Raw genomic sequence first — 26543 nt, 5'->3', positions numbered from 1 at the left:
CTCACCCTTCCCGTAGCCTTCTAGCAGCATCTTACATAAATTCAGAGGCATACTGCATTGTGTGGACCAGTCACACCCTAGACAACATCTGAGGTGTTCACCCACAGGTCAAATGAATGGGTAATTCAGAAACTGATACACAGGGCTGGAGAGGTGGCTCAGAGGTTAAGAGCACTGGCTGCTCTTCCAGAGGTCCTGAGTTCAATTCCCAGCAACCACATGGTGACTCACAACCATCAGCGCCCTCGTCCAGCATGTAGGCAGAACACTGTATACATAATAAATAAATCTTAAATAAAAAAAAAAGAAATTGGCTGGCAGAAACTGATATACAAAGAGTCATATTCACTGAATTTTAAAAGAAAAGCTGCCAAAGGAGACTGATCAGATACCAAAATAACAGCATATCAGTGTAAGGAAACAATCATTGGCTAAAAAAATACATGTAACTGTAGTTGTTGATGTTCTTTGGGGTCAAATACCCCAACCTCATCAACCCACTATTACAGAGCCTGTAAAGGAAGGAATGCTTGCTGTCTTTTCTCAACAGCCCAAGCCCAAGTTACCAGGCATGGGAGACATTCTTTTTTATGCAAATCCCGTCTCTGGAGAAACATGTTATTTTCAGTCTCACTGACTTTTTTTTTTTTTTTTTTGCTTATTAGTCAAAGTCACTTTGTGACAAGATTATCTAAATGTCAGGACAACTTCTAAATCCTACGCAAGTGAGTCTCCCTGTATGACAGGAGGCAAGTCTTTGAACTTCATGACCTCTGATGATGGGGAGAGACCCAGACACACCTACATTTTATTTCAATAAAATTTAATGTCAATAAAACATCTTAGGCTGGCTTTACTTTTAACATCAACTAAGACATGCGCTTTCCAAAGTCCTTTGGCCACGGCAATAAAACTAGCACTCACGGCCCCCTTTCCTACTGCCGTGTGAACAGAATGGACGGGTGAACACAGCATGCTTCCTAGTTCCTTATACGGGCTCAAAGTCCAGCTCCACCAGGCAGACTCATGGTGCTATTAACGATTTAAAGACTCACATCAAGCAAAGCAGGCAGCCCAAGACGACAGCACTCACAAGCATGGTGTGTATGGATCCACACATTCTCGGCCTTCTAATCATTCATTTATTCGGCAGACACAAAGGGAAACTTACTGCCAGACTCAGCAGCGAGCTCCAGAATTAACTGAGAGCTGTACACAGAGCACACAGTGAGAACAACACACAGTGAGAGCCACAAGCTTGGGCCTAATAGCTCCCAGCTTACTCTACGCTGCTGCTGCTGCGTGTGTGTGTGTGTGTGTGTGTGTGTGTGTGTGTCTGTGTGTCTGTGTGTGTGTGTGTTTACTCTGAGCAAAATGCAAAAGGAAAATGTTCATTCTTACAACTACACATGGATTTACAAAGATCTCAATTAAAAAGTGTATTTTAAGCCACTACCCAGGACACAGAGCAATTTTTCATAGACTATCATAAAATAGAGGCTGGGTTCCAAGGACCAATCAGCTGTTGACTGTTGAAGTGTATAGCCTCTTGGTGCTGGGTATAAATCTGCAGGGCCAGGGTTCCGCCTCCTCACTACTCTCCCTGCTAAGTGCTCCCAACTCTCCCATTTTTCACTTAGTCGCAGATTTGCTTTTATCTTCTCTTGGTGTGGAAGTCCCTTGTGGCTTCCCTGGGAGAAGTTCAAACCCTTCCCATGACAAAACCAGCTTCTCAGGATGCATGTCTCTACTTTCCAGGCTTGGACATGCCATTGTCTCAGCTCTGTTCCTAGCACAGCTAGCTGGTCCCTAGCTGGTCCCAGAATGGATGGCAGAGACACACCCATTCTTCACTTTTCATGGCACCAGGCACCTCTTCTCCAAGGCGTCCATGGTGGTCCAGCCCTTCTCAGAGCAAGCCCTCTTCTTCCTGCCCCTGTTGATCATGTTCAGTCATGTTCCCACTGTGAATTGATGGACCTGAGACTTGTAGGCTTTACACATGGGGTGGGTTATCCGCCATTTCCCCTTATTATCCGCCATTTCCCCTTATGCTATCGGGCCGCCACACTTAGGCCCTAGCATGGGAAAGCACTTGGATGTTTGTATAAAAAAATAACTGGTGACTTTCAAATGAACTTCTGTGACTCCTGATCCTGTTACCTGGTGGCAGAAATCAGTGCATCATTGGGAAAAACAACAGTTATTTATGTTGGGAGACGATATATGGGACGTATGAACAGAAACAACAAGAAAATCGATTCACATCTCTCTCTACTCAACAGAAGCTATTCTCAAGCATGAGCTACAGCCATTAACAGTGGGAGGAAGGGAAGGAAATGGCAGCCTCATATACACTGGCATTAGGCCCATCTGGACTGCAAGCTGCAATCTCTAACAACCACACATCAGGAGACACTGGGGTGGGTAGCTATGTTACTATATACCCACCTGAAGCTACATTGACTAGAAATGATGGGTCACAGAATAATCGACTCTCATCTGCCTGAGAAAACAGGTGAGAGAAGACAGGACTGTACAAGCTTGAATACTCCGGAAGTTTCTGGAATTTCTGCAATAACTTCTGCAAGCCCCTGGAGACCAGAATTACGGCTCTACGGCATCAAGATGATCTCACTGAATACTTCTTTGTTTCTGGGAATGTTTGCTAAGGCATATAAAGTATATGTATTTAAAAACACCCTATCTTTAACAAGACTGTTTTAGAATCTTGGCATGCTTTGCATTCCTCTGGCAGCCCATGGAGAGGTACAGAGCAGGTCCCAGTCAACAGCGGGCACAGGCACAGCCCTCCCACACTACCCAGACTCCAGTGACTTTAGACTCTATATTAAAAGAGCTGGGTATCCCTGACAGCCCACGGGACTGAGAAACCCAGGGGCCATGTGAAGACATGGGAAGTATGCGAACCCAGGTTAAAGTTCTGCTGAGCATGCACACTCTTGGCTGTTCAGCCCGTGCACTGAAATGCCACTGAAAGAAATGGAGGCGACGACCAACCACAACAAAGAGAATGGAAGGAAACCATGACAAAACTCAGCAGCAGGAACTACGGGTAACTTGTGCAGTACTGAGACTGCAGAGCTGACTAAAGACCCTCGCCAAAACCAACACAAAGGGTCAGTGGGGGCAAGAGAAGCATCAAGTGAGGGGCCAGTGGCAAGACTCAAGACCTGCTGAGCACAGAGCATCCTCCTCTGCACTGCCGCACAGGACGCTCACCACTACAGCCCCTGCTTCTGCACGGTGGGATGATGTCCAGGAAGCTAGGGGACCTGGGAAAGAACTAAAGCATGAAGGCAGGGACTCCAAACAGCTAGTCCACAGGAAGAGGGGCCCAGGGGCCTCTGTTAGACACAGTAAAAGACACGGTCTCTGGTTTGTATGGGCATCTAAAAACAAAACAAAAAATACTACCAGCACACGTGGGCTAGCCGCACAGGGAATATGAACAGCTCCTCTCTGAAGCTGAACTCTATGGAAGGAGAAGGGAGGGCAGTTGGGTCAGTAGAAGGAGAATAAAGAGTTAAAAATGAATGGAGGGGCTGGAGGGATGGCTTGTTGGTTAAGAGCACTGGCTTCGGCCGGGGCAGTGGTGGCGCACGCCTTTAATCCCAGCACTCAGGAGGCAGAGGCAGGCGGATCTGTGAGTTCTAGGCCGGGCTGGACCGACAGCCTCCAAAACAATACAGAGAAACCTTGTCTCGTAAAACCAAAAAAAAAAAAGAGCACTGGCTTCTCATCCAGGGGACCTTGGATTGATTCCCAGGACCCACATGGTAGCTCATTTCTAACTCCAGTTCCAGGGATCCAGTGCCGTCTTCTGGCCTCTTCAGGCCCTGAATGCACAGAGTGGACAGACATGCACTCACACATGTGCGCTCATACACATAAACTAAAAATAAAATAAGATCTTTAAAATTTATGATTGGAAGCCAGGCAGTATTTGGCTCCACCGGAAGGTGTGGTTTGGAAACCAATTAAGTACCAGAAACGATGACTTCAAGGCCTGATAGTGTGGACCGTGAGGCAGGGTTTAAAGAATTCAACATCAAGGGCCCCTGGCAGTGGCACCAGGATCTATCCCAGGGGCTTGAACTGGCTTTTTGGAGCCCATTCCCTGTGGTAGAGGCTTGGTCCTACCTCAACTTGGTATGCCACACTTTGTTGGCTCCCCAGGGAAGGCCTTACCCCCTCTGAGGTATGGACAACGAGGTTAGGGAACACTGGGATTAGTATGTAAAATGAAAAAAAAACAAGAAAAAAGTCATCATCAAAATAAATAATGCCAAAAATAAAGAAATCAGCACATCACCTACAGAAACACAAGTCATTGCAGAAGTGGGGCAGGGAGCTGTTTATACTACACATCGCTGGAAACTGCTTTTTAAAAACTAATACATAGCATAAATGATTCATAATTTAACCATTATTATTACTAAGTAATATAGTAACAGTAACATGAAACAAAGCACAACTGCCAGGGTTGATGACAGAAGACAGACTGGAGATGCAGCACTTGCCTTGACACTTGGGACCCTCAATTTGAGCCCCATCAGAAGCCACAAAATGAAACAAACTAGCAAACTCAGAGAAGAGCCAGGAGCCACTACAGAGCTTTTCCCTGCTAAGCCCACTAACTTTTTAAACACCAAGAAGGCACATCCCTATCTCTTGAGGAAAGATCCCACCTCAGAACCCGCTCTTCATTCAAAGAAGATACGTGCGGGATGTGCCCTGACAGACGGACAGCCCTGCATCTCACAATACACAACTGTGCGGTGACCTTTCAGCAGGTGTCAATCACCGCCATCTCTCCGTGTCACACTCCTTCCAGCTGCCTAGAATTCAAGAGAACCGACTACCTCCAAACTGAAAGAGTGGGAATGCTTCAATGCCTATTCCCAAGAATGTACCTTCTGTGAACACGTCATCAGTAACTTTTTAGACTTATTTGTTTTATGTGTATGTTTAGACTACATGGATGTGTATGTACAGAAGAGAGGACTGGATCCCCTGGATAGGTGTGAGCCCCACATGGGTGCTGGGACTTGAACCTGGGTCCCTGCAAGAACAGCAAGTGCTCTTAACCACTGACTTGTCTATTCAGTCTCCATTAATAACTTTGTTTTTTGGAGATGGGGTTTCTCTGTGTAGCACTGGCTGTCCTCGAACTCTGTGGACCAGGGTGGCCTCAAACTCACAGAGTTCTACCTCCCAGAGTGCTGGGATTAAAGGTGTGTGCCACCACTCCCAGCTATAACTTTTTAAATTAAGGGGAGAAGTCAGAAAACAGACAAGCTGATATAAAATGAGGAAAACCCTTTAGAAAAAGCCTTCTGCTCTCTAAGGCGCCAGCATCATTCCACACTGTGCTCCATGTCCTGGTGTGCTGGGGTCAGAGGTTAAGGATTGAGGGACCTCACTGCAGACCCGAACTCTTCCTTAGCAGCTGGCTTTTACTCTACAGTAGTAAACAAGGCCATGGCATCCTGGGAGCAGGCTTGCACACATAATACGCCGTGTCCAGCAGATTCATGGATTCATTCAAAACAGTAGTTCTCAATCTGTGGGTCACCACCACCCCTTTGTCAAATCTCTTTCTCCAAAAATATTTGCATCAAGATTCATAACAGTAGCAAAATTACAGTATGAAATAGCAATGATGCAATTTTATGGAGGTTACCACAACATGAAGAACTGTATTAAAGGGTGGCAGCATTAAGAAGTTTGAGAATCCCTGCTTTAGAAGAAACGTTATTCCCTAGGGACAATTATAAATATATATTTGTAAAATTTTCACTGTAAACTATATTTAATGAATAAATACTCTAATAAATGTTTCAAGTGTTTTTTAAATTATAAATTGAAAAGAAAAATTTCAGGAACATGGAATGCTACAATTATGGTTTGTTTTTTTTAAATTACCACTAGGGAATAAATGTACTTAAGACTACAATGGAAGAAATAGCTTTATACATAAGAACTAATTTAAAGAAAGCCAAGGATAAAATGCTACAGAAAAAAACACACAAACGCACTTAAGTCACCTGAGTAAAAATGAACACGGAAAACATTAGCTGGGGCCGGCACGGGCCGACCTAGTTACCTGCCAGGTAGAGGGCGAAGGATATAAACCTGTGGTAGCGGATGAGGAACTGCAGCTGCTCCTCCCTCTGAACAAACGTAGCAAAGTAGTCCGCCACCGTCTCTCCGTAGAAGAAGTAGTTCACGCACAGTAGAAAGTACCTGCAATTTAAACCCATCAGCTTGGCATGTCTGAGTGTTTTCCCCCTCAAATGTGATGGAATAACTCCTTGCAGTCTTATGATAATACTAAGATCAAAATCAAATTTGGGTGATTAATCCAAAATATGCTCCACTAAAATGATGTTTTCTCATTTTAAACTTAATTTCAAACCTATCAGCCAACAATAACCAGCAATCCACCAAAGACAATTCATGTGTTTAACTCAAAATACAGTATCAGAGACAACAATGTCAAAATACATCAGACAGATAAACACACATCTGTGCACACTCATGCATCCACAGTGTTGAGTTTATAATGAACAGACAGATGCAAACACGCCATGAACACACACACACACACACACAGTGCTGAGGTTATAGTGAACAGATGCACACACATCTCTGCACACACGTACACACACAGTGTTGAGTTTATAATAAAAATTAACTCCTGGCTGCTCAATGTTCTCATGTTTAATAACTAACACTGGAGGTCACAACCCCACCTCACCAAGCAAGTTAAGAGGGAACGGAGGAAGAGGTGGCCGAGCATCTCCCCCTCCTGCCCTGCACATAGCTCTGATGTCTTTCTCAGTTCTCAATGCCCAGAAGGGCACCAATTGAGGAGTGCTTCTTCTTATTTTGATTTAGTGTATGTGCTCACATGTGCATGTGTGTGTGACAGTCTGTGTGTATGTTTCCCATATTGTGTGTGTATTTCCTGTATGTGTATTTCACCTGTGTGGATGTCTGTGTATGTATTTCCCATGTATTTTATGAGAAATGGAGAAAACTGTGAGGAGAAAATTACTTCTTGTCACTGACAACACCTACCCCACCACTTTCCCCACCTCCAGATCTTACTATATCATCTCAGGCTGGCCTCGACCTCACGGTTCTCCTGACACAGACAATTGGCAATTGAGCAAGTTGCTGTGGTTTGGATCCCAGAACTAGGGTTAGAGGCATAAGCCGTACATTACGCTCAGGTGGGAACTACATAGAATATTCAAAGTCCAAAGGTGATATATGGCTATCTTAGGAAGACAACAGCTTCCTGGAAAATGTTAATGGAGTAGTGTCCTTAAAGGCATGACCATGTGGGCTGACAGGATCTATTATAGCGCCGTGTTTCCTACTCAGGGTCTTGACAGGGATGAGTGTCTGAAATGTTTAAAAAATGCACAAAGCCAAACTTTACACATATATGTACGCATCAAATATTGTATAATCTCTTGTCAATTGGGAAAAAGATTAGAAAGCTTTTCATAAAATTATGATCAGGAAGGGTATATATTAATCATTAATTAGATGCTATTACAAAGACTGAAGTGCAGGCTTGAGGAAGACTGTCTGTGTTGGAGGAGGAAGAGCAAAGATTATTTTCCTCTTTACAAATTCAGTTACAGCATGTTTCTCTTTCTCCAAAATCATTCTACAGTTAAAAACTTCAGAAATGAATCAGATGTGCATTTCCAGAGTGGTTTCACGGTCACTCACCAACTTAGTGTTCTAAACCACGGGAGGTCATAGGAGTGATAGACTCTGTATCCAATGGTGATAATCTCACGGTCACTCACCAACTTAGTGTTCTAAACCACGGGAGGTCATAGGAGTGATAGACTCTGTATCCAATGGTGATAATCTCACGGTCACTCACCAACTTAGTGTTCTAAACCACGGGAGGTCATAGGAGTGATAGACTCTGTATCCAATGGTGATAATCTCACGGTCACTCACCAACTTAGTGTTCTAAACCACGGGAGGTCATAGGAGTGATAGACTCTGTATCCAATGGTGATAATCTCATGGAAGCACTTCACCTGGATGCCCAGGACCTGAAAGTAAACAAGGCCATGTGATCTGTGCTGTGTAACTGGCAAGGAACATCTTGCCACATGTGTTTTAGAAAACTTTAATCTACCAACTTGTAATTATTCTAAATGGCAACAGCAAAGAGGCAACATTCACTCTTTCTAGGGAAGTGATGCCTGTTTAAATGGAGGCCTGAGGTCTTCTCAGGAGAGGCCAGGCATAGTGAATCCTTGGGCAGTTGGGTGGGCCTTATCCATTTATTTTTATTATTTATATCCATGTATCCACCATTTCTCAAGACTGGACAATGTTTCCTGAGATAGGGTCTCACACTATAGGGCAGACTGGTCTCTAACTCCCTTCTCACCGCCTCTGCCCCCTGTGTTACAATTGCAGGTGCGACACGCCCAGCTCTGATTTTTCCATTTCCAGCTCTTAGTTCCTATAGGAAAAGGCTGACTAAGAGAAGTCTGCTTGTATCCATGTATCTTTAATCGCATGTCCCAGCACACTTATAATCTAGATTGTGGCAAGGACCTTTAATCTTAGCACACAGCGGGCAGAGGCAGCAGATCTATGTGAGTTCAAGGCTCTCCAGGTAGCCACACAGTGAATTCCAGGCCAGCCACAGCCAAATAGTGAGACCCTACCAAACAAAACAAAACAAAACAAAAAAAAAAACAAAAAAGATGATGTCCAGGACAAATAATTACAGCATCCGCCACTTTTCCTTCTCACAGATGAGCAGACTGCCAGCAGCAGCTCTGGTCAGTGTGGGCACAGTTATCATTGGCCTTCTACACTTGCACACACTGCCCAGGCAACAGAGTTGGTAGAGTTTTGTTTGCAAGGTGTGCTGGTACCCATGAGCTGATGTTCTGCTCCTAGCCCTTCCCAGTGATAAACCCGAGGGTCTAGGTGAAGTGCAACATCTTACTTAAGCTCAAACAGCACAACAAAACCTCTAAGCCAACAATTATTTTCCTTCCTCTAAACAACATGCTCAAGGACTTGAGATTGTGCAATCTTCTACAAAATAAGACTTTTTATAAGCTTAAGGAGTTTAAAAAAATTAAAGATTTTAACAGGTCAATTTGCAGCTTAGAATCTAAAATACTGCTATTTGGTCTTTCATTGAAAAAGGTTTCAAAACTCATGTTTGAAGGTGTATTTTTTTTAACATTTCTTGTGGTTTGGGGAAATGAGTCAGTGGATATAGAAACACACTGCACAAGAATGAGGATCTAAGTTGACTTGCAGGAAGCTCAAACCCCAGCACTGGGGAAAGGGGCGGGGCAGAGAGCTGACAGAGCATCAAGCTCCAGGGAGGCCCTGTCTCCAAAGAGACAGACACGCTCAGTAGCAATCCTCCGCCTCCAGGGTGCACACACAGGAAAGTGCACACACACATGTGCACAGGTCTGTATGCACATAAACATGCACACAAGACAGAGGAAGAAGGAGAGGGAGAGAGAGACAAAGACAGAGACAGAGAGATTAACTAGCCTCTCAAACTGGCCATTCAGGATATTTTTAAGCTACTCTGCCACCAAATATTATACATCCAATCATGGACTTAAAAAAGTAAATGTTCCCTTAGCCACATAATAAAGAAGTATTATACCAAAGTACAAGAAAGTACTGGTAGCAAAAGTTATTACTGTTATAAAAACAAGGATATATAAAGGTAACTCTTCAAATAATCTTTGTGTAAATATGAAATAAATGGGTATTTTTACAAAAATAATCACAGAATGGGGACAAAATTCAGTGTTAAGACAAAATGGCAAACCACACCATTTACAGAACAAAGAGCTTTTAAAATATCAAGTACAGTACTGTAATCTCTATGAACATACCCACTTAGCACTGTGCCCCCATCCTACTGAGAGGAAGAGAAGGGGGCCTTATTTAACAGCCATGTTATCCGTGGGATGATCATTACAGCTTGCATGGAGAACACAGAACAATGTCTCGGAAAACCAAAAATAAGGAATTCAAAACACTACAGAGTTAAAAATATTTAAAATATATTTGTATTTTTAAGGACTGGGAGATTACATGGAAATTAATACCTCATGCCACTGATACTGATAGCAATAAACACTGGAAGAATTTCATTGGCCCAATTAATGTGTTAAGAACCTTAAAGGCAGTCGGGTGTTGGTGACACACGCCTTTAGTCCCAGCGCTCAGGAGGCAGAGGCAGGTGGATCTCTGTAAGTTCCAGGACAGACTCCAAAACAATACAGAGAAACCCTGTCTCATAAAACAACAACAACAACAAAAAAAAAGAGCCTTAAAAGCAAGAGTCAATTCTTCAGCAGCCCACTTCACTAATCACTCACTGAGGGATGGAGGGGGAGGGAGAAGAGGGAGAGAGGAGTCTGTGAAGAAGCAGGTAACTCTAAAGCCCTGTGGAAATAACCACACACACACACACACACACGCACACACACACACACACACCTGTGATGGGATGGATGGGCAGCGACAGCATCAAAGAACACAAACAGGCATCATGTCTGCAAATGGCCGAGGTATGTTAGGCTATGTGTGAGTCGTTCAGAGCCGTCAGAACACACGGATGTGGGTGCGGACAGAGAGCTGAGCCTGAGGTGGATGGTAAGAGAGGAATGACACCAGAAGACATGAGTGCCCTGGAGAAGCAGGTGTGCCCTGGGAGAGCAGGTGTGCCCTGGGAGAGCAGGTGTGCCCTGGGGGAGCAGGTGTGCCCTGGGAGAGCAGGTGTGCCCTGGAGGAGCAGGTGTCACAGTGGGGGCAGGGGGGCTAGCCAGGAGGGAATGAACAGTTTTATCTAGAGAGCTTGTCACCTTCTCAACACATCCTTACATGATAATAATGAAGGACACTGTGTGTACCCCCAGGAATGGCTGTCACTATTCATTGCTAAGTCAATATCCGGAAACCCTTGCTGAGTCTGTTGAAGGAAAGGGTTTCTCCTGGCTCACACAACTGAGGGACACATTCTGTGAGGAACACCTCCACTCAGCTCCTCCCTCCACCTCCTCAGCTCCTCTTCCACCTCCCGCTGGAAGTTCACACGTGTTACACAATGCTTCCAGAGAGTCTGCCGACTCCTTTTCTTCTCTCACAGTACTAGTCTTTACTTCAAAGGCTGCAGTTTGTAATTAGAAGTAGCTAAGCAGTCCTTTACAGTGTCAACAGCAAGCACCATCAAAACAAGGATGGGATGTGTTCCGAGGCACCACTATTAACATACCCCGGTGCTACTGTAATCCCTGGTACACGCCAGTCACCTTGAAGGCATTTATGAAATGAATGACGTAAGAGCTTAGTTTGTCTGTTTGCCCTCATGACTTGGCTCCCCGTACGCAACGTCTAACTCCCCCAGAAGGACATCTGCTCAGCTCAGCTCTCCAGTCTCATCTCTCGAGGTCAACCACAGGTCAACTCAGATCCTATGCAGGAGGTCCACCTTCTCTCATTGGCCCCCAGCTTGATTGACACTGGGGTATCCAGCTTGAAATCCACCTTGCTTTCTCTGTGTAATCTTCGGGACCAAGCTTAGGTGCCATCTCTCTGTAAGCCTTCTATTTTCCCTGTTTAAGATGGCATGCTTCCTCTGTGAGTTCGAGACCAGCCTGGACTACCAAGGAAGTTCCAGGACAGCCTCCAAAGCCACAGAGAAACCCTGTCTCGAAAAAACCAAAAAAAAAAAAAAAAAAAAAAAAAGATGGCATGCTTCTCCACCCTTGTGCTTAGAGCATGGCCTGTCACAAAGACTTGCCACCACTTAGTCCTCTGACTGAGCGTTTCTGCTGTCACACTAAGCTCCTTGAAGACAGGGATTGGTGAGATATAAACAGATGGCAGTGGTACGGCACTTCTGTCACCCCAATGCTCTGCAGGGCACTGGATAGGCAGATGTCCAGTATTAACGTGTGCGCCCTTGGTCCATGTTGAATGGGCACACTGAGGGACCACTGTGCAAACGGCAAAGACTGGTCTAGATCATTTTGTGAACTAGAAATTGCTTCAAGAACTGAGTTTGCTGTTGCCACGTCCTGAGTTACCTTTTATTATTATTCGCTCACATTATTTCAATGCCATGTAAAGGCTGGGGAACCAAGGCACCCAGGAAGGTGTCGATGACGTACCAGAAGCATAAGCATGAAGGACCCCATGTAGATGATCAGGAAGAACAGCGAGATCATGGTCAGGGTGAGAATTCCTCGAATCCACCAGTTCTTCCACCTGCAAAGAAGTTTGTAAAGTCAGCATTTAGTAACATGATTTTAAAGTTTTGGTATGTGTTGGGAATTTTCCCTAGCTGTTCTTTAAGAAGATCTTACTTCATTTTCAGTAATAAGAGCAACAGTTAAAATTTTAAATTGTGTCAGCTAAAGAAAGAAAGCGATTGCTGCTAAAGATGAGTGGGGAGAAGTCATGAGGGCGGGGGGGGGGGGTTAGGTGGTCAGCCTGGATGTGGGAGCGGGACGTGCCAACAGGGATTTTGTGAGGAGGAGCCTGAAGAGTCTTGGAAAGGAAGACAGGGTTTTAGAGGAGTAGATAAAAATGTGCTCCATTTAAAGTGGCACCGACAGCAGAGCTACTACATGGAAACCCGGAGTTTGTTTCTTAGAACAGAGCATCCTGGCTGACTCCTGCTATGGTGAGGCCGGATCTCCCATGACCTCTGTCTTAAGGCTGAGGTACCCAGCAACCCCTCTTCTCATGCTGCGCTCTGCAGGAATGTCCTTGTCTTATCTGACCATGCCACGAGGTACTCTGGCAGACACTATACAGAAAACTAAGACAAATTCCAATACATGGGCTGTCACTTGTCAGTCATGATAGGATCCCCCAGCTACTTGGCTTCAATGATGGGAAGCCCACTTACACCCAGGACTAGAGGCCAGCCTGTACAGCACCACGACCCTGCTGCACGAACAGACTCTGAAAGCACCTGTATTTGGGGAGTCCTGGGTTCAAACTCTGCTGCTTTTCTTTAAGATAATAGCGATTTTTACCACACATGCTTTAGGCCCCATAAAGTTGGAGTCTCCCAAGGATTCCAACCTTTTCTCTTATGTTCCCCAGAGTAACACATCCTCCATGAATTTCACTAGCAATCTTCATAAAAACCAAGGCCCTCAGCGACATGTGCTAGATGTGTATTGTAAGAATTCAAAGAGCATTTGAATCCTGACACGAAGGAACGATTTGTGTAAGCTGCCTATTATTCTCCACACACTGAGTCCTCCTTTATTGCACTGTCTGTTGAGGGATGTGGCAACAAAATATAAATACTCTTGAACAGAGTATTTGCTCAGCAAATATTTGATGAGATACTGAGTCAACCAACAGTTTCATAAAAGTATAAAGCATAAAGGTAAAAAAGATTCTCAGGGCCAGCAAGAGGGTTCAGCAGGGAAAGGGGCTTGCTGTGCAGGCCTGGTGAAGATGAAACGTGGGAACAGACTTGAGAACGTTGCCCTCTGACCTCTGACTTCCGCATACCAGTGCTGTGGCTCATGGTTCTATGCACACATCCATATTAAATTTTAAAATAATTTTTAAAAGATTTTCATTAGTTGTCACTACAAACATCCGACAAAAAGCAAATGGGGTGGGGGAGGGGAGGCCCAGAATGACGGGAAGGCATGGCGATGGGGCTAGGTCACAGGCAATAAGCAGGAAGCCAGGGTCCTGCAGCTGTCCCCCCTTTCCCCTGCTCATTCAGTCCAGAGCTCCAGCCAGAGGGGCCTCCCTGCTCCGTCATGCCCCGCCGTAACCACCAATACACACACACGCCAGTGTGTCTAATTAATGCTCTGGGTGTTTGTCACTCAAACCAAACTGACAAACCATCACATGTGACTTTTATTAGTTACAGCAATAACATTTAATTTGTATCATATAAAATTTTGATTCAATCTAGTCTAGTAAATGCATTTTATTATAGGCACAGGCCCTTCCCTATTTTCAACAGAACTGATAGCTGATTTCATTTCCTTATAAGATATGGACTATAATTCTTACTTTCAACCACTCTTCTACATTAAGTGGCTGATTTTATTTTTTTGTACACATAAAAAACATGAATCCTGTGCAGCATGTATGTGCATGAGCGTGCCCGTGCGTGTGCGCAAGTGTGTAGTGCTGAGCTCACATACAGAAGACCCATGCATACTAGATAGACACTCTACCTCTGAGCCACACCCTCATCCCCCGCCCTGCACAGTTTAGACACATCTTTGTCAAATCATCTTTTAAGGCCATTTCTGTACTCAAGGATCCACAATGTCAACAACATTAAATCCAACCAGCTTTTTGTTAGTTTCCCAGGTTTTCCTCGAGGTATTCAAACTGAGTTTATCCTGCTGTATTTCCCTCTACTGTTTAGTAAAATACATACAATCATCATTTCTTTCATCGAGTGTTGAACTTCAGGTCTGAACTGAACATTAGTGTACAGTCAGAAAACACAAGTGGAAAGTTCTGTTTAGTTTTGAAGACTTAACTCTCTGCAGATTACTGAGTGGATTAGGGAACTGGGCTAAGTCACAAAGCTAGGCAGAGGTGAACAAAGGTCCTTAAGCGGCCAGTGACAATAACCCTGTCCTGTGTGAGGAATCGGGATCACACTGAGCCTTCACTAGAGAAGTACCAGAAGCTGGCCCTGATGGGAGCTGCCACCATTCACAAGTCGTCCGTCCGTGTCTGCTCTGAACAGGAAATGACAGTGGCTGCCGAGAACCAGGAACACCAAGACATCATCTACTCCCTTCCCAATGTCTCAGAACCTCAGTCACTGCATCCTGGGCCCTGAAGGAACACACGCTATTTAGCCTCTTTTATAGAGAGAAAACTTTTGTTGGCATCCAAATTAATGGGTATCACTATGCTATACTGCTGCGTATGCATATATATTATACTTAACTTTTATCTGTCCCCTGCCCTTTTCCCTCTCCCATCCCCCCACACAGGTTCCCTTCCCCCTCAAAAAACATTCCCCACCCCTTTCCAGTCACATGTACCTACTAGGTCCTCTTGTTCTGCTATCCCACTCCCCTGACACTACCTCTAATCTTTCATGTCTCCCTAAGGGTACATACACATACAGAGACGTACACACACACATGCCCACGCCATACACATAAGCTTAAAGCTAGATTCCACACTGTTCTGAGTCTGGCTAATTTCACACAATGCAATATCTCTGGTTTCATCCATTTCCCTGCAAATATTACAAGTTTATTCTCTGCAGCTAAATAAAATTCTCAGCGTATGTGCACCACATCTTCTTGATCATTTATCTGTTGATGACATCCATATTGAGGCTACTGTGGACAGTGGAGCAATAGCTTCCGTATGGACGCATCTCTGCGTGCTAGAGGCATACATACACCCAGAGGTCGGACAGCTGGGTCGGTCACATGGTAGCTCTCTTTTAAAAAAGATTTTTATTTTACTCTAATTATGTGTGTCTGTGTGTGAGTATGTGCATGTATGAATACAAGTGTTCATGGAGTACAGCAGAGGGGCTAGATCCCCTAGAGCTAGGATTGCAGGTGCAGGTGAGCCGAGATGGGTGCTGAGAAACAGACTCGAGACCCCTGGAAGAGCAGTAAGTGCTCTCAACCACCCACCCATCACTCTAGCGTCTTACAAAAAACAAGCAAAAGAACAAAGAACCCCGTTAGGTTGTGTTTATTTTGTGAATTTACTTTTGTGCATGTGGGAGAATATGGGTCTTGCTTAAGAGAGAGAAGAGAACACCTCACTTCAGGCACAAGATTTGAAGGACCCATACTCAGGAAGGGGGCATTCAGGATGCAGGTCAATTCCAGCTCAGGGCCCTCTCAGTCCCTGTCTCTGCATGGTTCCTCAGCAATAGAGACTTACCTTCCTCCTCTGGGAACAACCAAGCCCAACAGTTATAGGCTGTATGTTCTGGGAGTGTCGTGGACAGCCCTGGCCAACCTCTCAAAGGAGGGATTCTCACGTGTGGTACTGGGGTTGTCTGGATCTCTTGGAGAGAGCACCATTGGTCCAGATGAGGAAGTACATATGCATATTTACACATGGATTTACATGTATAACAGGGTTCTTTGGTAAAGAGTTAGTGGTATAATTCCTACAGACATCTTACTGTTATTTTACCCACCGCCCTCCCCCTTCTGAAAGGCCCCTCCCCTTTCCCATTTCCCTATCAGATCACTTGCAACTCGCCTATTCTCTCTCTTGCATGGTGAGTTCTTAACCACTAAGACATCTTTCTAGCCCCACTGTGGGAAGTTCTATTGGGGATTTCTGTGTCTACATTCAAGAGAATGTGGCCTCTAATTTTTTGTGATGTCCTTATCTCTTCAGGGTGTCAATATAATCACAGAATGACTTCGTTAGAGTTCCTTTCACAGAACAGTTAGACGGATATTAGAAGTCAGTTCTCAAGTTTGGTAGAATCCAGCGGTGAATGTGCTCACTCCTGGGCTCTTCTGTGTTGGGAGACTTTTAATAGACACCGTCATCTAATAGCTTGTTAGTCTATTGTGTCTACCCATTTCTTTGGATTTTCCAGTATTCTGAAGCACAAGTTTTGAAAGTATTCCCTAATCACCCTCTTGATTCCACTGGAATCTGACAAATCTTCCCATTTTTACCTCTGATTTTATTATTTGTGTCTTCTCTCTCTTATGGATAATTCGGCTGGGGGGTGTCTATCCATCTTGATTATTTTTTACAAAGATCCAACTCCAACTCTGATTCTACACATTTCTTTACTCTTCATTGTATTAATTTCTGCCCTGGTCTTCCTATGTACTGCTTTGGGTTTGGTTCACTCTTCTGGGTCTAAGCCTGTGATGTGTTTATAGTTAGGTCTCATGTTGGAGCTCTCTCTGGCTTTTTTTTAAGTGTAAGCACTTGCAACTAGAAACTTTCCTCTTAGAACTTCCTCAGCTATATCCCAAAAGTTCCAATAAGTTCTACTTTCATTTGATGGTAGGAATTTTTAAATTTAAATTTCAATTTTTTTCAGTGAGTCACTGGTCACATAAAGGTGTCCTGTTCAGTCTCCCAGTAATTTATGTAGCTTATATGCATTCTTTTGCTATCAGTTCCTAGTATTTTTTCCACTAGGATCTGATGAGATAAAAAAAAACAGTTATTTAATTTTTTTGTATTTGTTAAGGCTTAGCAACACAGAATTATGATACATGTTTAAGAAAGGCCCATAGGCTGCAACGGATTCCACAGATCATGGGTGGACTGTTCTGTAAGCATCAGTAAGTCTGATCCATAGTGTAGCTTAACTGTGATAGTCACATTATCAGTAAGTCTGTCTGACGTATAGTGTAGCTTAACTATGGCATTCACTGTTGAATTTAGTTTGGAGGACCTATCTAGTGATGAGAATAGGTTACTGAAACCTTATAGGTTATGCTTCAGGATTTACCTGACTGTTATACCCATTACTCTTTATGAAATTAGGAGCCTCAGTGTTTTACACACACACACGCACACACTTTGTTATATCTTCTTCATGAATCAGTTCCTTTATTAGTATGTACTTTTCTTATCTCTTCTAACTTTGCTTTAACAGATACAAGAATAGCTACACCCACTTATTTTAGGTTCCCACTGACTTGACAGACTTCTTCCTTCGACTCTTGGTCTATGGGTGTCTTTATCAAGTGATATGTGTTGCTTGAGCTAAGATAGTTGGGTCTGCTTGTTTCGGTTTCTTTTTACTACAGTTAGTCATTCTGTTTCTCTTTATTGGTAAGTTGAAACTACTTACATTTAAGGTTATTATTGAAGACTGTTTATTTACTAAGTCTTATAACTTTGCTACCTATTTTTCTGCTAGATGGGTTGTTTGTTCTTTTCTCTCCCCACTACTAATACAAGGGGGTCTTCTGGTGTACTGTGTTGGACATAACAGATTTCCATTGTTCATTTCTTCCTTACAAATAGTTTATTCTTTCCCGTGCCTTTATGGTTGGGGCTGACTTACTTTCACTTCTCTGAAGTGCTTCTACAAGCTCAGGGGTCATGAACTGCCTTAGTCTTGAATTGGTCTTGTTTCTCCATCAGTTAAAAGGTGCTTTTGCTGGAAACAGAAACCTTGGTTGACAGTTGGAAAGTAGTCTTTTGTGCTTTTCTGGCCTTTAGGTGGCTGATGGGATCTAATATTTTTGTATCTTTATCTTTTCTGAGTTGTTTTTCCTCTACAATTTTTAATATTTAAAAATAGTTTTTGATATTTTGACTATAATATGTCATGAAGAGGTTCTTCATATCTATTTAGGGATGCCCACTCCTCCAGATATTGGGTCTTCTGTTGAAATGTTATTGAATATCTTTTCTCTCCTGTGGTTGATCTTGGTTCCTTCTTCCATCACATGTACTCTTAGGTCTCATCTCTGTGTGGAACCCAGAGGTCTTGGACACTGTGACTATGGTATTTATTATTTTCTCTTCTTTACTGGTGTTTGATCCTGTCCTCTATCCCTGACATTCTTTCTTATTTAGCTGAGCCTATTGGCCATGCTTTCCACCGTGCTTTTATTGACGTCACTAAGTTTCCATTTCTAAAATTTCTTTTCTTCCCACCCCAAAGATCTCATTTTCTCTGCTGACTCGTCCTCTGTTGCTCTCTTTTCTGTGTCCTAGACAGATGCACAGACTCATCTGTTTATATCTTCAGGGTCTTCAGGCTCAGTAGCTGAGGAGAAGCCATGGTGCCATTTATTTTATTTCCACATCACAGCATGCACATCTGTTGGTTTGGACATACTCTTATTGCACAGCCTACTCATGGAGGCTCACTCACCAGAATCATGCAGTGAGGACAAAACCAATGCACCCATCAAGTCTCCTGCTTCCCCTCCCATGAGCCGTATGTACAGCTGTGTGCAGCCTGCCCTCCTTCTGAGCCTCATTCATCTTTTCCTTTATACCGTCCAGGTAGCCCACCTACCACTGCCTGCATAAACTTCCAGTGTGTCCTCTGTAAAACAGTATGTTTTTCTTCTCCTCCTCTCTCCTTCCCAGAAAATGGGGAGCTCCCAGTCTCACCAGAAGTCTCTACTCAGCCATGTTTTATTGCATAGCTAATTCTGCCAATAAGATAAAAATTAATTTAATCTCCAGACTTTCCAAAACTACAAAGTTAGAAGATAAATATTTATCTGTGCTGTGATTATCAAGTGGCACTGTGTCTTTAGTCCTCTTTCTGCTGCTGTAACACGACACCTGAAGCTGGTTAATTTATGAGGAACAGAGATTTACTTCTTTCAGTCCTGGAGGCCAGGAGGTCAGGTTCTGGGCGTGGCTCCTGGGGATGCTCCTGTTTCATCCTACAGTCAAGGCCAAGCACAAGCCACCAAGAAAAGTCACTTTCAGAACGAGAGTACTTGTGTGGCAACTGCCCCCACTCCCATGTCAGTGGCATGCACCTACCCACAGGGGCTCTGATTAGGCCACACCTCTCAGCCCTGTTGCACCAGGGGCTGAGTTCTCACATGTGAACTTTGGGAAGCACATCCTCCTATAATCAAACACTGCCTTTCAGAGTTGAAGTATTCAGTTTAAAAACAGCACACAATGGAGGGCAGGAAATCACTGCTGCTAACATGGAGTGGATGGTCTATATTGGGTTTCTTAGTAATCATCTACTTCAGTGGTAGAGTACCACACTTGGTACACCTGAGGCCCTGCTTCAATTCCTAGTACAGCCAGAAAAAAAAGCAATCATTTTAAGTGGTTACATGCTGATCAAATCACAGCCGGGCTGTTAATATAATCAGTAAGTCAGTTTTGTTTCAAAAGTTAGTGACATGTTTTAATTATTTTCCTAGAGGCACAAGCATCATGAGTAATCGAGAACTTGGGTGGTCATGCAGCTTACTTAAGCCAAGGGTGAGGACCCAGAGGTGGGCCTGAAGAGCAGGCAGGAGCTGTTGTCCAATGGAGAGCAGCAGTTTGTAGAAAGCCTGGAGCAGAGGTGGACAGGAAGTGTGTGGGTTCTCAAAGAAAGGAGATGGCAACACCAATCAGGGAGGAGCACCAGCAGGCCTCTCTGGAGCTTTCCAGGTTTCTGTGGCATTAGCAACACTTTGAAGCAGGCCTCTCCGTTAGGAGAGCCTCCCTACCACACTTAGCTGTTCAGGTCTGCTCTCCACCCACCAGCTGTCATCAGCAGCTATTATGCTGACACGATACACTGCCACATGTCCCCAGAAGAGACTCACTGAGAGATGAAGCTTACCTACCTGAGAACACCCCCTCAGAGCACGCTCACCTACCTGACTGATGGACACACCCCTCAGAGCATACTTGGATGAGGTAATGCCTGAGGCAACTGCAGTAAATGACACTTTTCAAAAGCACATTTCTTTTGAGGTGTCACAGAGTAAGAGTTCAGAAATGAGCCTGAACCTTGGTCAAGCAGTTCACTCTTTAAGAAAATTATGGACTCACTTTAACAAAGTCATGTGTTTCTAGGGAGAAGCACATGTTTAATATGCAGATGTTTTACATTGTGAAAACTCAGAGACAAATTAAATGCCCCCAAAAGGGTAGAAGGTATTTAAGGAAAGGATATATTGCTTCTAATTACCACAGAATGGAGTGAAAATAGCCAAGAATATGATCCCATTTCTGTATCACACACGTACACACACTGGCACGTACGTGTACACATGTGCACATACAATATGCACATGCACACACATGCACACCAAATGCACAGGACAGAGGGTCTGAGAATATATACCACTACTGCAAATACATATGCTGGGAAGGTCATGGGTTCCTCCTGATACTCAGAAACTTCTCACACAGTGAGGACTTTTAACCCAACATATCTATAAACTCAAGTTTCTACAACACAGTCTCATTTGGTTTATTACACTAAAAGAAGGCTTCAAACTGTATGTTGTATATAAACACCCATGTATGTACTCTGTACAGAGCAATTGTCTGAGATTAAACTGTTAGACCAGCTACTGTTCTAGTCTTCACAACAAAGTCTCTCATGAACAGTGTTATACAATCTATCTTTCTGGTTTTGAGAACTACTCCCTCATTACACCGTGCAGGTAAGAACAAGGCCTGGGCTCATATTATCCCTCTACTAGTTGGGATCCTCATTTACAAAACAGTCCAAGCATAACTGTGAGAGGGCTTCTGTGAGAATGTATTAGTGTGTGTTCATTGGTAAAAGTGGTGCTCAGCACAGTGCTTGCTCAGTAAATAGCTCCAAGTGTTTGTTGTTGTTTCATATTACAAGGTCACTCCTGAGGAGGAGTCTGACTGATACCTAGGATTTCAGCATCATTATTACAGAGCACTAAAGTAAAGCACACACATGTGTATGCATTTATATAGCACACACACACACACACACACACACACACACACCATGAAACAGATCTGATGAGATTTTTAAAGCAGAGCTGTGTCCATGAACTAGGTCAGAGGGATGACTGGGAACAGGGACTATTAAAATCAGAGATATGCTTTCAATAAGACAGCATGCCTTTGTTCCATCATCTTAAAAATAAAAACAACAGGAAAACATTGCTTTGAAATTATTTATTTTAATATGCTTATGCTACTGTGACAGATTTTTCCATTTTCAACCACAAATCCAGGCTTACCTCCCAAAGCCTTTACTTTCTCAAAGACTAGATTAATGCTGGGCCAGGAGAGTCCTCAGATGCAGACTTCAAACAGCAAAATCTTCCAGGCTGCCTTCGTCTGCCCTCCTTTAATCCGGTCCTTTTTTTTCTCTCTAAGGCAGGCCACAGACACCCGACTTTTTCTTCTCTTAGGTAGGTCACAGGCACAAAAAGTATACTCAAATCTTCCTTCAGCATCCTGTCCTAGAGCTGGCTGTACAGAAATACTCAAGTCCATCTTGCCAAGAAGGGGACCAGAAGACTCCCACTTGAGAAAAGTGCTATCATATCCCAGGAGGAAGGAGCACTGTCCACAGGACAAGAAGTTTCGGGAGGGAAATCCATGCTGGGTTTCCTGGCTCAACATCCCAACATCAGATCTGACCTGTTTATCTGTTCACAGTCCTGTCATGAAGTCTCCTGAACCCTCAAAGATGAGGCACAAAGAATTTTGGGAGGTGAAAACAGTAGACCAGAAAGGGGAACAAGAATTCATCCACATCCCAGGAGGAAGGGGACTACAACTCCATAGGGACAGAATCTAACACTTGGGACGTGCATACCTCACTCTGTATCTCGACTGTTTTGTCAGAAGTCCATTAAGATGCTTTATAATAAAGAGGCAATATGATCATTTCCTCAAGGCCTGTGGACTGCTCTGAACTGAACCTAATGAGAGGGTTGACGGGAACCCAATCTGTGTCTGGTGAGAGGTCTGAAAGCCTCAACTTGTGATCTTGTCTGAAGTAGGAACAGCCCTGGGCCTCAGCCCACTGGCACTCCAGGTAGACAGTGTCAAAGCAGACACCAAATGGGTGATCTCTATAGAGAAACCGACTTGGTGAGGAGAGAGTGCGGGCGCGCGCGCGCGCGCGCACACACACACACACACACGCACACACACACACACACACACACACACACACACACACACCACCGGACTGACCCACATTGTGAAGATAAGGGGGGAGAGATGGAGTTGAATGTGAGTCTCCCTTTATATCCTCAGAGTGGTTATCAGCTGACACAAACAAGGAAACTCCCAACTGCCTTTGCCCCATGACTAGACCAACGGTGTTAGAATGGTGGACTGTGACTCCTCAGGAGAAATGTTCATCAGTTCAATACCAAAGAACAACATCAAGCACAAAGAAATCAGAGGCTATCATATAAGGTAACAGCACAGAAACCTTCAGAGCATTTTTGTGCCTGTGCTCTCAGGATGCGATGTAAAAGACATCCCTTTCTGTGGGGTGTATAAGAAGATGTTGGTGAAGCTCTGTCAGGGTGCAACAATTCACACAGTAATCTGCATGAAACTGAACATTTCCTGCAGTTTCATAAATTTTATAATTCAAATTACCAAGGCATTCAGTGAAGGGTAAGACAGAATTAGCTGAAATCCCATGGTCATAAACACTTTAAGATAGCACAAATACAAAATGGTAACATGTTGTTGAGTTTTAGACAGTAATTTTAGATTCAGTTAAAGAAGGACATTCTGGAGGCTGGGAGATGGCACAGGCACCAAAGCCTCTGCTGAGTGAGCGCAGGGCCTCGTTTGGGTCCCGGCACCCATGTTAAGGTACAGCCCGGTGGCACACTACAGAGTGGGGGCAGCAGGGTGGGGGTGGAGGGGTGGCCATCCCAACCAAATCAATGAGCCCCAGGATCTGTGAGAGATCCCATCTCAAATAACTAGAGAGCACATCAAGTAAGACACCTGATACTGACCTCTGGCCTGTGCGTGCACACAGATGAACACTCACACACGAACATACACATACACCATATGCATACATATATATATACCCCTCCTCACACAAACAACCATCAAATTAAATGATACAAATTACTTCTTTTTTCTGGCATATGAAGAACACACAATATGTGATTTTCATTATGAGACATTGCAACACCAGAAAATCTAGGAGCCTGGGTTGTCTCTGTAACCTTTATCAGTGAACCCCATCCCTTCAGCAGTTAACCTCTCAGACTTGGTCTTCTCACACTGCACATGGCCTAAGAGTTAAATAAAGGCTCTACTAAAGCACTTCAGATTGTCCTTCATTACCACCTTCTTCTCCCATTGTCCCAAACGCACAAAAAGCCAAACAGGATGCATGGATGAACCAGGACAACCTTGAAGCATGTGCTTGTGCCAGGCAGCAAGATGGACTTGTCCTCACCCATCGTACCTTGAAGATAGTCCCGACAGGGCTTTCTTGAGGATCTCCGGGGTCCTGTCTGAGGACGGTGGCATCTCAGGAACATCAGAATCTCCTCTGGCATCGAGATCTCCATACCTGTCATCAATATCTGTTTCCTAAAATTAAAAAGAAGAGCTGTTTGCAAAGTGTTCACATATATGTTTATTTTGAGATGGGGCCTCCGTGTGGTCCCAGGGCCGGCCTGAGACTTACTATGTTGTTGCTGTGGTCTTCAATCTCTGACCCTCCCACCTTGGCCTTCCAATGCTGGTCTTTGGGTGTGTATTATCACTCCTGGGGCAAAGTATTCTTTTAAACAACGCATGCTTGCTGGTGCATTCTCTCATTGCTCAGTATGCCAAAACTTAGTTGCCTAACCTAAGACAAAGACACTACTATTGGCTTACAGTGAATGCTGAAGCACTGCCATAGTTTCTGGCTAAGTAAGCTTTATTATATTTGGTAAAATTCCAGACTAAAGGATTACCTTAAACAAAAGACATAAGAACAGCTCCAATTATTCCTTAAGTCTGATGTTTACTGACTGAACCAAATATTTACTGTTTGCCTCAACTGGGAGAACAGGGTTATTTCTGTACCTTCTACAGAGCGGTTCAGTCTGGTTGTATCTAACTACCATCCCAGCATCAACAGGAAGAAGGCTCTCCTGCTTGGCTGTAGTGATATGGATTTTAGTGTCCATCATTTTTATTAGTTCCCAGGGAAGTAGGTCAAATGGACACCCTATTTCTCCAACAGACGGACATGATCACAGGGTTATTTCAATTGTCAGATTTAAGTTATTTGATGCCTAAGCCGACTTTTAAGAGGGTACATATGCAAGCACTGTGGTGTTTGTGTGTGTGTGTGTGTGTGTGTGTGTGTGTGTGTGTGTGTGTGTGCTGTAGGCCCTGGATCCAAGCCCTGGGTCTCTATGACAGAGGCTATCCTAGAACTTTCAGGATAAAATGGCCAAGGGATTCATAAGAAGAGACATAGCATCTGCTGTTGATTTGACATATCCTTCCCTCATTTACACCCGTTCCTCCTAGCCCTCCATGCTCCTACAACCAACAACCTTCAGTAATGAAGTGATTCGCAGATGTGAGAACCAGAGTCCAGCGAAGAGGCACATGCCCAACAGACAAGGATGGGCACTGGGCTAGGAAACAACTTCCTGGAACCTCAACCCAAACTCAGTTGATTGGCTCCAAAGCTTCAGTAAGTTTCATCACTGTTTTACACCTCTCCAAGAAGTCGCAAAGCCACAAAAAGAGCACAAGATCAGGAATCGGGAGCTCAGGATACAGCCTACCTCAAATCAGATGGTCAGTGTGACTCAAGATCAATCCACTGGCCCCAAGGGAATGGAGGCTTCAGTTTCTACTTGGAAATAAAACCACTGGGCTGGAATTCAAGTTGTTTTCTTCAAATCAGTAACATTTTTGCAAACCACTTCCAAGTATAGATGACAGTGACAGAATTGTGCTCAAGCCTCACCTCTTGTGCTGGCTAGTTTTAACTGTCACTTTAGTTAACCTGGAATAACCTGGGATGAGAGTGCAAATGAGGAATTACCTAGATCAGATGGGCCCACAGGTATGTGGGGGGTGGGGGTATCTCAATGCTGGTTGATATAGGAGAACCTGGACCACTGCAGTTAACACCATTCCCTGGAATAGATCCTTGTGGTGGTCTAAAGGAAAATGTCCCCATAGGCTCATATGCATACATGATTGGGCCCAGTTGATGGACCTGTTTGGGAAGGATTAGGAGGTGTGACCTTGTTTGAGGACGTGTGTCACTGAGGGGGTTTTGAGGTTTCAAAAGCCATGCCAGGCTCAGCCTCTCTCTCTCTTCTCTTCCTGCTGCCTGATGATCAGGGTATAAAGTTTTCAGCTACTGCTCTAGAGCCATTGCCATGCCTGATACGATAGTGATGGGGGACTCGCCCTCTGAAGCTGTAAGCCAGCCCCCAATTAAATGTTTCCTTTTCTAAGTTTCCCTGGTCATGGATTTTCATTACAGCAATACAACAGTTCCCAACTAAGAGTAAAGAAAGCTAGCCAGCAAGCAGGCAGGCAGCACTGGTGCATTTATTTCTCTCTGCTGTTGACTGTGTATGTGGCATAGCTAGCTGTCTAGGACTCCTGCCTCTGTGACTTCCCTGCCAGTGATGGACTTGAGAATTCCAAACTAAAATAAACTCCTTCTCTTAGCAACATTGCTTGCTATCAAGATTTTTTTCTTCCCAGCAGCAGAAATGAAACCCTGCCCTCCCTCTGTGCCGCCACGCTCAGGAACACTGCCCTGCCCTCCCTCTGTGCTGCCACGCTCTTAGTCACATTCCTCAAATTCTGAGTTTTATCCTTCTTCCTTTAGAAAAACACAATTTAAAATTGAAAACTGAATTTGGCTTATTTAATTTCATCCTAAATAAAGAATCAAAGGTAATTCCCAAACGGGGCATGCTGGACCAGCATTACTCCAACATTAGAATTGAATTCCAGGATGGATTCTGTGCTACAAAGACAGCCAACTTGAAAGGCCATCAAGTGCATGGACAAAG

At 44.1% G+C, this 26543-nt stretch overlaps 1 protein-coding gene across 1 annotated transcript in view; it reads right to left on the bottom strand.

Moving 5' to 3' along the window:
- Cds1 (CDP-diacylglycerol synthase 1) overlaps nt 1-26543 on the bottom strand; it is a 64110-nt gene that overhangs the window by 24361 nt on the left and 13206 nt on the right. The window contains exons 2-5 of the mRNA XM_040747522.1: nt 23963-24090; nt 12231-12327; nt 8014-8111; nt 6131-6270 (exon numbers count right to left, since the gene is read on the bottom strand). Of these exons, the coding sequence (XP_040603456.1) occupies nt 6131-6270; nt 8014-8111; nt 12231-12327; nt 23963-24090 (463 nt within the window). The remainder of the gene's footprint in view (nt 1-6130; nt 6271-8013; nt 8112-12230; nt 12328-23962; nt 24091-26543) is intronic.

Source organism: Mesocricetus auratus, unplaced genomic scaffold, assembly GCF_017639785.1.
Source record: "Mesocricetus auratus isolate SY011 unplaced genomic scaffold, BCM_Maur_2.0 Super-Scaffold_100006, whole genome shotgun sequence".
NCBI classification, from domain to species: domain Eukaryota; kingdom Metazoa; phylum Chordata; class Mammalia; order Rodentia; family Cricetidae; genus Mesocricetus; species Mesocricetus auratus.
This window is presented reverse-complemented; position numbering and strand designations above follow the sequence as displayed.